Source organism: Pipistrellus hanaki (assembly GCF_964339955.1).
Source record: "Pipistrellus hanaki genome assembly, chromosome: 4".
NCBI lineage: Eukaryota > Metazoa > Chordata > Mammalia > Chiroptera > Vespertilionidae > Pipistrellus > Pipistrellus hanaki.
Window position 1 is genome coordinate 91559991 of NC_140506.1, and position 11881 is coordinate 91571871.

The 11881-nt window shown below is 49.4% G+C and overlaps 1 protein-coding gene across 9 annotated transcripts in view; it reads right to left on the bottom strand.

Annotated features, from left to right (window-relative positions):
- Positions 1 to 10754, bottom strand: part of MAPK8IP3 (mitogen-activated protein kinase 8 interacting protein 3) — a 50927-nt gene extending 40173 nt beyond the window's left edge. For 8 of the 9 annotated variants that reach the window (XM_084882563.1, XM_084882558.1, XM_084882562.1 and 5 more), the window contains exon 1: positions 10271 to 10753. In XM_084882563.1, the coding sequence (XP_084738689.1) occupies positions 10271 to 10585 (315 nt within the window). In that variant the 5' untranslated portion in view covers positions 10586 to 10753. Of the gene's footprint in view, positions 1 to 10270 lie in introns of all 9 variants that reach the window. The other variant, XM_084882559.1, reaches the window with a different exon arrangement.
- Between the last annotated feature and the right edge of the window lie 1127 nt (positions 10755 to 11881).

Genomic DNA, 11881 nt, shown 5'->3' on the forward strand with positions numbered 1-11881 from the left:
ACTTATCCCGTATTATGGAATATAGCGAGGAAATTTTTTATTTCCTTTCCATCGTCATACCTTGTGGAAAGGGGGTTTAGCGCTGTTACCAATCTCCTAACGAAAAAAAGAAACAGACTGGACATCATTAGCCGAGGAGATTTAAGATTAAACCTTACAAAATTGACACCAAATGTTGATAATTTAGTATTAAAGCATCAGGTTCATCCTTCCCACTAAAAACATTTACTTATTGCTTAGTTTATTTTATGTTACGTATATTTTATATAACAGATACAAAATTTTATTTTGAGTAGTTTTAATTTAAATTCAATAAATAAATGTATAAAACTTAACACGTGTTTTTATTTCAAGTTTTTAACACTAAACTTCACTACAGTTAGAAATTTACAAAAAAATCAATATCAGGTAAGTAGGGGGTCTACCCAAAACCGAAAAACATGGCAAGGGGTCTACGGCACAAACAAGTTTGGGAACCTCTGCTCTACAGCTTAAAAGAAATCCTCCTCTTTCTCGACGTCTTGAAAAAATTATTTCATTAAGGTAGTTTTAGTTAATAAAATTGCAAGCTAGTCACTTCACTGTAATAAAATATGCAATGCAATCTGCACCAAATAATATAAGGAATAACTAATGTGAAGGAACAGTGCCTGGCCAAGACTAAACAAATACTTAATCTTCGCTTTTTATGAGAAAACTAGAGACCTGGTGCACGAATTAGGGGCTAGATGTGGCATGAACTGAAAATGAGCTTGACAAGAGTAGCTGATGGAGCCAAGAAAGCAGGAGTTTGAGTTGGTAGTTAAATAACTAAATGAGGAAAAGAAGTTGCAAATTGAAGTTCTCTTCCAACACAAGGAAGGGTAGCTGTGCAGGTGGGGAGAGGTGTCAGCAGGAAATTTTAAAAAACTTGGGAAAAGTCAGAAAAAATTCAATAGATTTTTCAAAGAACAAAATACTCTTATTTATAGATCATTTACTTTAGACTTAAAAGAATCAAGAATTCTCAGCAGTGGGGGAGAGGGTAGAGTAGAGACTAAGTTGAGTTGACAAAGAAAGTCTTTTGTAAGAAAAGTAAAAAACTTTCAAGGAGAATTTGACTACAACAAAATGTGAATGGAGCTGAGAAGAATAAAAACGTAACTCTCAGCATTTGGGCTGAGTGGGTCTGCATGATGCCTACTGGGTTATAAAATGAGATGTAGTACGTCAGTCCTCTAGAGGCATGAAGAGAGCAAAGTGAAAACTGCTTACACGTCTTAATTACCCATACCATGGATGTGGAATTATCATCTCTCATACCAAGTCTAATTAGAATGTAATGGTAGCACATGAAACCCCATGATGTTTAAGGCAGAGCTTATGGCTATCCTTTGAGTATCTGAAGAAAGCAATGGCAGTACAGGCAGTCCTGAGGGTACGAGGGACTCCATATATGTCGTTTTGTGGTTACATCGCCATCTCCCATTTATTTATATATATATTAAAAAAAAGTCATTTCGCCCTAACCGGTTTGGCTCAGTGGATAGAGCATCGGCCTGTGGACTGAAAGGTCCCGGGTTCGGTTCCGGTCAAGGGCATGTACCTTGGTTGCGGGCACATCCCCAGTAAGAGGTGTGCAAGAGGCAGTTGACTGATGTTTCTCTCTCATCAATGTTTCTAATTCTCTATCCTTCTTCCTTCCTCTCTGAAAAAAAAATCAATAATAATAAAAAAAGACAAAGATTAAAAAAAAGTTCTGTCATTTCGACTTATGTACATATGCGCTTTATGTTTTTTTTATTATTTATTTACCACAGATTAGGAATTGTTACCTTTCTTTTAAATTTTTTTTTTACTGTTTCACTTCATTACTGTTGTGTACTGCTCCATGTGAATGACATAGGTGCTTATGTAGGTGGGTTCTGACTTACAGCGAAAATCACATTATGTGGTGCCTTAAGAACAGATCTCCAACATAACCCGAGGACCTAATGTAATTATACAATTGGGAACCCAGCAGCTTACCCTTAACATCCTATGTAATAATAGGGTAATAGGCAAATTGACCGTAAGGGCAGAACAACCTGGAATGACTGGTCGCTGTGACGCGCACTGACCACTAGGACGCACATGCTCAATGTAGGAGCTGCCCCCTGGTGGTCAGTGCGCTCCCACAGGGGAGTCCCACTCAGCCACAAGCCGGGCTGAAGGCTGCGAGTGCAGTGGGGTGGTGGGAGCACTGAGGATGTCTGATGCAGCATAGGCCCGCACCCCCCGAGGGCTCCCAGGCTGCCAGACAGATGACTGACTGCCAGCTGAGGCCTGATCCCCTAGAATGACATCCCCCTGAGGGGTCCCGGACTATGCGAGGGTGTAGGCCAGGCCTCTAAGTCTAGATATGAAAACCCAATTCCCACTTTAAAACACAAATACCCACGGAATCTCTTTCTAGATTTGTTTCCAAGGAATATTTCCCCCTCTCTCCAATTAACAAAGTGTTCTGTTTTAAAATTAAATTCAACTTTGGTTTTCAGAATTTGCTTTTTGGTGAATTTCACTGAAATAACATGAGTGTGGGCTCTTCCAAAATCTAGGAATCAAAGAAAGCTTTTCTCCACATTCCATGGAATGAGACCATTCTTCCCATTTTAAACATAAAAACAAAGTTAAAAGATGACTTTTTATGTCAAATGTAAAATGAAGACAACAGAAGCCAGTATTCCCAATCCCCAGAATACAAGAGGTGACTAGGTAAACACTCTTGCAGAATGTCCTCACTAGAGTTTTGGTAACTTTCATAACTCAAGATTATTTTAATAGCAAAGTAAATTAACATATTAAAAATTTAATTCTTCCCTCTTCGCTGTCCTTTAAGCTGGGTCACACATAGGAAATAACTCTGGCTGCTTAGAAATGAACCTAACAGGAGCCAAAGATCTTGTGCTTTTCATTATTGATCCTTTAATTCCTTCCTGGGATGAGGGCGGAGAGAGAACTTCCAGAAGAAAATGCTCTTTTTGGTCTTTCATGTTAGGGCAAGCAGAGTGGCAAACACCGGGGATGCGGGGTGCAGGCCACTGTGCTTGGAATCTCTGGTTCGATTCCCAGTCAAGGGCACATACCTGGGTTGCAGGTTCAACCCAACCCAGATCAGGGTGCGTGCAGGAGGCAACTAATCGATGTGTCTCTCTCACACTGGAGGAGACGCCCTTCTCCTGAGGGCTGATTCCCGGAACTCACAGTGACCTCCCGGCATGATCACATATTTACGGAGGGCTCGCAGGGGCACTGAACTCCCAGGACCTCAAACCACGGATGTTCTCACAGCTGCCTCTCTCCATTTCTCACAGCTGTCACCATTCAGACCCAGAGTGAGGTGAGGAGAGGACACGAGCACGGGGGCCCTGGGACTACAAGAGCCGCCCGCCCTGCTGAGTGACCCCAGGGAGAGGAAATGGGGCATTTCTGTGTCCAGGTGGTAGACACACGGTGAGAGACCAGGCCCCTGCGCAGACTCCAGGAACCAGCAAAGGTTCTCACGTTTACGTTAAAGGGCTGCTGGTCTGCACCTGCCTACACATGGCACTGGTTTAATTCGCACTAATTTTCAAGAATTGGTAAGACAGCCCCGGTGAGTGTGGTAGGTGGTTAGAGCGTTGCCTCGGGCACCAGAGTCTCTGGATCGAATCCCAGCCAAGGGCACGTACCTGGGCTGCGGGTTCATCCCAACCCAGATCAGGGTGCGCGCAGGAGGCAACTAATCGATGTGTCTCTCTCACATCAATGTTTCTCTTTACCTCCTTCCACTTTTTCTAAAAATTGATGGGAAAAATACCCTTGGGTGAGGATTAACAACAACAACAACAGAAAAGAAAAAAAAACACAAAAGACTGATAAGACAGAAAAAATACATATAAGTGTATATTTATATGTATTTATTTATATATTATGTATTAAATTCTAACATATGCTTTCTATAGTAAATATATATATTACGTTTGGTACCTGGGGAAATAAAAAAAAGGAAGATAAAACTAAAACTCTAAATGTCCCATCCTGGAAAAAATTTCTCTGGGAGAAATTATTATCAAGTAAACATTCTCCAAAGCAATCTTAGAAGTTCACACTGGCTTCTTATACTTCCTAATCTACCGGCGTCTGCCTTGCCCTTGTGCACGTTAGCAGGAGACGTGACGCTCCCAGCTCCCAGCTCCCAGCTCCCTGCTCTGCAGGCAAAGGCTCTTTCCAGACTGAACACTGAACCTGAGACAGGCCGACAGCCACAGGCACAGCCAGCACCTCGGTCTGGTATCTGTTTCCTGGGAAGAGAGGTGGTAAGAAGGCCGGGGTGGATGTGGGTAAGGAACCCAAAGGAACAGGAATCCAAGATGAAGCGGAGTAGAAGGAATGGCACTGAGAGCACGGGAAACATGCGGAAATCAGAGGCTAAACTTCCTAACCCATCTCCACTGTCCCACTTCACTTGGCATTTCCCCATCTCTTGCCCCAAAGGGGTCGTCTAAAACAGTCGCTGGTTAAAGACTATGTGGACCCCCCATGTTGGCAAACATTTCCTTTCCTTGGGGTGAGACTCTTCCACCTTGGCAATGGGGATGCTTTCTCAGGACGCGCTGGGCCCGTGGCAGGCCACCAACTGAGAAGCGCGAACGCGCGGAACAGACGAACGCAGGCTGGGAGCAGTGATGCCGCTGGTCCTTCCCACACAGCGGGACACCCTCAGCCCGAGAGGAAGGGACAGAGGCTAACACTGCAACTGTCTGGATGAATCTCAAAGTCATTCTTCTGACTGAAAGAAGCCAGGCTCCCCTCCTCGCCAAAAAAAACACACTCTCCACGATTCCATTCACATCAACTTCTAAAAATCCAAATCAATCTACAGTGACAGAAAGCAGATTGGTGTTACCAGGGGCCAGAAGCAGGGAGATTCCTGACAGGCATGAGAAACTTTGAGGAGGAGGATGATGATCATTATCTTTTTTTCTTTTTAATTCTCACCAGAGGATATTTTTTCCATTGATTTACAGAGAGAGTGAAAGGGAGGGAGGAGAGGAGAGAGAAATATCCAGGTGAAAGAGACACATCGACTGGTTGCCTCCTGAATGTCACCCAGGTACGTGACCTTGTCTGGGAATCGAACCTGCAATCTTTTGGGCTGTCGGTAGACAGTCTGACCACTGAGCAGAACTGGCCAGGGCATGTTCATTATCTTGATTGTGTGGATGGTTTCTGGGTGCTCATGTGTCAAAACCTACCGAATTGCACACTTCAAATATGTAGTTTCGTGCACCCTCCTCAATAAAGTTGTTAGAAAGGGAATGAGGAAACAAAGAAAAGAGAGAGTTTTAATGCTGTGTCATAAGCACCAGACAATTTCTAGGTGCTGGGATTTCCCTCCAGACCTTCTCAGCCTTTGAAGAATTTCATCACATCTGTTGTTTCCTAAATAGCTGGTACTCTTTTTTTCTTTTCTTTTCTTTTAATGTATTTTTATTTTAGAGAGGGAGAGAGAGGGAGAGAGAGGGAGAGAGAGGGAGAGAGACATCAGTGATGAGAGCGATCGGCTGCCTCCTGCTCGCCCCACACAGGGGATGGAGCCGACCACCTGGGCATGCGCCCTGACCAGGAATCATGACCTCCTGGTTCATACGTTGACGCTCAACCACTGAGCCATGCCAACTTCCTTTTGTGTTGTTGTTCATCTCACATATTTCCTTCTGTCTGGTCTCCTGTGTCAAAACCCCCTGCTCTGGGATCGCCCCTCTTCCTGGGACATGTTCACTGAAACAACAAACCATCCCCTCTTTCTAAGCGTCTTCCTCGCTTGCCTGAAGCTGAGTAACAGAGACGTCTACTGCCTGCCCGTCCAGAAAAGTGCCGGAGCCAGACTACCCACCCAGCTGCGGGCCCCGTATGACAGTCCCAACCACAGTGGCTATTGACACTTCTATTAAAGTGAAATAAAAACGCGCTTCCTCAGTTACATGAGCCACGTTTGAGTGTCAGTGGCTCTGTATGGCCATGGGCCACGGAATTGGACAACACGAAACTGGAAATTTCTATCGTCACAGCAAGTTGTGTTGGACAGATGGTAGTTTCACACTCAAACAGCAGAGAGTCCTTGACCTTCAGGAACTAAACAGCAGCCGAGTGCAGTGTGCACAGAGGAGGGGAAAGCTGCTCCCCCCTCATGGCACACACGGATGACCCGCCTCTCCTTGTGGGGGGCGGGGGGGGTGATCATGGAGAAGAGAACCAGAGGGACTGCCCCTTGGTGAAGCAGGAAGCAGGTGTGGGACGCCGGGGTGCGAGGCACACTGCAGGGCCTGCTCCCGGGTGGGGAGCACTGCAGAAGGTCTGGAGTGGGCCACCTGGAGGGATGGGGACCATTCACTCTCAACATGCACTTCAGTCATTTAAGCAGCCAGTATTGAGTGTGCTCCATGCAGTCTCCGTGCCAGATGTGCACGGGGACCGGGGACCAGCCACCAGCGGGCTCCGCCATGGCAGGGAGGGGTGGGCAGCAGGGCTGCAGGCCAAGGCCTCCCTACCAAACGCAGGCCCCTTCCCCACATGCCCACCCTGGCTGGAAAGCACCTCTCTGTGCTCTCCTGTGCCTTTTCCCTCCCACGCCCCATTTTTGGGGGAGGTTTTGATATACCCCTGGTGACTCTGGTACCTCTACATGGACCAACATTTGGAGATAAAAAGGAAAGGCAGCTTGGGCCACCATATCTTACTGGTCTCATCTAAAACAAACACACCATTTTTAAAACCTCGCTCTTAATATTACATGGCAGAAGAAGGGGTAAATTCACTATTTGTAATGTTAGAAACAAGAAGAAAAACTTCCGATTCAATGTATTAACTCGCTCGTGAAAAAAGGCAAAATGATCATTTCTATAGAGGAGTTTTCTATAGAGCTCCCCTGACCCCCTGCAGCGCAGTCCTGTCCTCATGCTCTCGTATAAAACGGATTGCTATATATAACCAGGCGTCAGTTCTGGGTCAAACCTTCCTCCAGGTGGACGCCTTCCTTCCACAGCACCAAATGCCGCAGCGTCCGCACCAACACCCGCTGGGGCTGCTTGTGATGAGTTGGGGTGTTCCTGGTAGTTTCTTCAGGGCAAAGAAGATTTTAAGACAAATGACGGCCACAAACCTCACACCTGTCTCTTAAACATTCTTTTTTTCTCCCATCAGCTAAGTGCTGGATCTTTGCAAAATAGAAATAAAATAAAAAATAAAAAGGGCTCTTTGCTGCCCGGGGCCACAGCACACTCTGCTGACTCCCCCTCACGTTACCACCGAGGGGCATCTCTTCATTCCCCAGCGGCCCCTGCCAACTGCCCACTTCCGGCCTTTTCTAAACGATCTGGTGCATTTTTTAAACTTTCGGCATTTTGTTAGGCCTCCGTAGAAATTGCAGACGCCAGCAGTAAGTCCAATTAGCTCTGTAAGCTCGAGTGGCACCCTGGTGTCGGTGGCAAGGGCAAAACCTACCCAAGGAGAGAGACTAAGACGTCCAGTGCTTACCCACCAAAGCTGCTCCTCCCTGGCCCGCTGCAGCCGCTCACAGCAGATCCCGGAGAAACGAGGGCCAGGGAGGGGACTCGGCACTTGAGAGGAAAGTGACTTTCACCTGGCAGCCACTCACTTCCCGGAGGAGTCACTGCGGCCGGAGCGGAAGACTGGCCACCGGGCCTGCGGCTCCCAAGGGCAGGGCCGGCGCTCAAGCCGGCGTCTGTGGACCCCAAGGCTCAGGCTCTCTCCCTGAACCCCACTCTCTCTCACTACCATCACTCCCATCGATGAGCAGTCTCGGGACCAAGGGGGCACCCTAGAATCAGAACACACTTGCAATCTGTCGCTGTGGTTATTATGGGCAAGAATTACGAGGACAGGGCTATTTGCTCTGCTCCAGCCACACACACACACACACACACACACACACACACACACACACAAAAAAAAAAAAAAAATCAAAAAAAAAAAAAAAATCCGAAGATTCTGTCTACTCTGAAGGCTGCAGGCAGCTCAGGTTACCAGCTCTGACTAAGCCTTCTGGAGCGGAGTGGTCGGGATGCAGGGCTCTGTGACACGAACACGTCTGCAGCCTGTGATGTGCCGGCTCTTGAGCTATGAGACACACATCTGTGACCTCAGTTCCTGCCGAGAAAAAGAGCCCAGCCCACGCGCACTGTGGTTCTCCCACAGCACTGAAGACACGCCTGCTGGCGTCATACATGAGCCAGGATGCTAAAGCGGCTACAGGAGGCAGCCCTCTTATGTAGAAACTTCACTTGCGGTCTTCCCAAGGGTGGACATCTGATCGCAGCCGCCATGCCGGCTAGCCAAGCATCTGCTTCACGGCTCTCTGCTCGGGAGGCTCTGGGCAGCTTCTAACAGCTGGGCAGCGGCGGGCCCTGGCTTCAAAGGCCTCTCCTCCAAACCACATGCCCACCCCCCGCGCTCTCAGTCCGAGGGAGTGGAGTTGGGGGGCCAGAAACGCTCACTTGAACTGTACAAAGCAGAGACTGCATCCATAAGCAGAACTAATTCTTAAGCTGAAAGGAAATGATTCTTGGCCTTATCATTGTCTAACCTGGTTTTCTCCTTTTAGCTCCTTCTCATCCACTACGGTGACCACATAGGTCCTGAGGCAAGAAAACAAACTCACTTGAAACCTCAGGCACCAAATGGCTGCCAAGAGTGGCCAGAGCAGTGGAGGGCACTGCCCAGCCTGAGAGGCACCAGGGCCTTCGGGCGGGCAAAGGGAGCCCCAGCGCTCGTTTCCAGGGGGGCAGCTCCTCTCCTCTCACAGAGCCTGACAAGAAAGGAAGAGCCCAGGCCAGGAGTCAAGAGACTGGGTCCTGGGTCTGGCTCTCCCGGGGCCCAGTCCCCAACCTCACCGAGCCAGTTCCTTCCCCCGCAAAAGCCATGGCCACTCCCGACTCTAAAACCGTATACGCTCTTGCATCCCCCAGAGAGTTTCAAATCAATTCTGGTGGAGCTTGGCGCCCCAATCAATAGACAACAGTTTCTTGACAGACGCATGAAACCAAAGCAAAATAAATTACTCTACATAGGAATAATACAAGGCATTGTTACTTTTTATAAACACGCTTTAAGCCAAACTAAGGCATACATCACTATGGTTCAACAAAAAGACAAAATACTAAAACAAATAACCTATTTCAATACTAAAGTCAACACTGCGTTCAGCTAAATCAACTGAAAAGGAGTTTAACTCATTTAATAAGAAGTTTCCTATTCGTGAATCAAAGAGCATCACCGAATGCCTAGAACAACAACAGAACGTCAGGTCTCAGAGAACAGCTAGGGCAACTGACTCATTTGACTGATGGAAAATCAAAGTGCAGACAAGGTCACAACGGCAAAGCGGGGATGAGAACCCACAGCCCACAGCTGCCTGGGTCTGTCACGTGGTCAGTGCTAAGTGTTGAGGGTGAATGAGGTTAAGTGGTGTTCCCTCCCATGCACAGTTCTTCTAACTGATCTCCAGGTTATGGAGATGTCCTAGGGCACAAGCATTCCAAAATCCCACTTTTAGCTCCTTGGAAGCCAGACTGGAATTTCTCAGCCCTTTCCACCTAAGCTAACAACCTTCCCAACTGAGGAAATCACAGGGCAAAGAAGCCACCGCTGGGAACCCGGAGTCTTCCTCGCCGGGTACGGGGAAGCAGCCTAACTGCAGCTTTAGTGATGTGTTTACATCAAACTTTCAAACTGACCCAAGTCACGGACCTTCAAAGCATTGGATAAGGGGACAAGGAAGAGGTTTGCTGACAACAGACTTCTCCGGCGACAGAATCATAAACATCTCAGAAATCCCTTTTCTGGGAGGGTTTAGAATTGCAGCAATAAGAGGTAGCGCTTTGGGTCCAGGAAACCGGTTTAGGTTTGTATTTGCTAAATACACCAAAGCAAAAAGAATCTGGGGGTCTGTAACCAGTCGGGGGAAGCGGAGGAGGCTAGAGGCCCGAGGCTTGGCCCGAGGCTAGGGTCTGTTTAGGCTGCAAGCGCCCCCCCGTGACGCCAGGTGGCTCAGGGCTCCGGGATGGAGCAGCGGGATGGAGAAGGGGGAGCCGAGGCTGGGGGCCCCAGGACTTTGGGGGCCGCGCTGGGAGGGGCGGGCGGGGCCGGGCACCGGGGCGGTGTCCCGGGCGGGGCCGGGGGCGGGGCGGGCGGGGCGGGCGGGGCGGGGAGGACGCGGTCCGGTCCCGCGCGCCGGGGGCGGCCCACGCACCTCCTCGGCCTGCTTGCGCAGCGCCTTCTCGCGCTCGTACTGGGTGAGCAGCTGCTCGTTGTCCTCGCGCAGCAGCTCCAGCTCCACCTCGTGCTCCTGGTTCTCGCTGAGCACCGAGTCCAGGTTCTCCAGCACGTTGACCACCAGCGGCATGAGCTCCTTGACCACCTCCTCGTCGTAGCAGTGGATGAGGCGCTCGAACTCGCGGTAGATGGAGCCCGCCAGGCCCGACACCCGCTCCGACATCACCGAGCCGGAGCAGTAGTCGTCCTGGTACACCACGACGCCGCCCTCGTCCATCTGGATCTCCATCATCGCGGCCACCGCCGCCGCCAGCGCGGCCCGCTGTGCGCCGGCGCGCCTGCCCTCCAGCCCCGGCTTCCCGTGGTCCGTGGACCGCGGCCCGTCGCCTCCGCAGCAGCCCCCGTGGATGTGGCCTCAGGGCTCGGCCGCCGCCGCCGCCGCCTCCGCTGGTGCTGATGCTGCGTCCGTCACTCAGGGGCCGGAAGTCCTGCCGCCCGGAAGTCCCGCCCGCGGGGCAGAGGGGGAGGTGCCCGCCGGTCCCACCGCGCCCGCCGCGCCGCTAGGGGTCGCAGGGGCCGTCACGTAGGAGGAAGCTGGACTCTGGGCCTGAAGCTCGGCGGAGCCGGGCAAGGAGAGATCATCACGTCAGGCTTGTCGCCTCGCTCCCGCCTGCGCCTGTCGCACTTACCGTGTCCCCGTCAGCTCTGAGTCCGGCTCCGACACTTAAGTGACTTAGTTTATGTCCCAAGAGCACAGACAGACGATTGTGTACAGTTTGGAGACTTAGATGAGCATCCGCACGCCCACCCTCCCCTTCAGAGTGACCGCGGTGCTGATCGGGTGCGCTCTGATTTGCCCCCATAGCTGTGCTCCGATTAGTGCACACTCCTACACAGCAAGCATTCAGGGCTTCTCCTGCATGGTGCCTGGCATCCACTATCCCTTCTGGGATTCCAGTTCAGTGCAAGCTGCCCAGCTCATCCCCAAATCCAGTTAACAAGCTCTTTCATTTAGTTTACTTCCATGTCCTGCATTTTGTGTAACTTCAGATTTCCCAGTTTCACTTCAGCTACGTGTAATCTATGTAGCCCATCCATTGAGTTTTAAATTCCTATTTTTCCTATGCGATGTTCTTGTATTCTACCAATTTGGATAGGCTCTTATTTCAACCACTTTTAGCTACTTACTTTAAATCTCTTGGATCTCATAATTACAATCTGCAGCTTTTGCAGACTGATTCTGCAGTCTGCTGTTTTGGTTGAGTCTTGCTCAGGCTCTCCTCCCTCCCCTTGAGCTAGTTAGCATTCCTTGGAACTGCATCTATGGAAAGACGTTTAGGCCCAATTTAAAATGAGTTGCTCCAGAGGATTTATTTTCTTTCACAGGCATGAGGACACCATGAACCCCGGGCCACACAGACTACGTAGTGTGAACTCTACCAAGCCAAACCAAAATTATTGACAGTTTAACAGAAATGCTCTCACCCCTACTCCATGAAATGGATTTAGCACCATCTCTAACAAATAGTTAAGAATCTCTTCTGTGGACTGAAGACCTGGGTTCGATTCCAGTCAAGGGCACATGCCT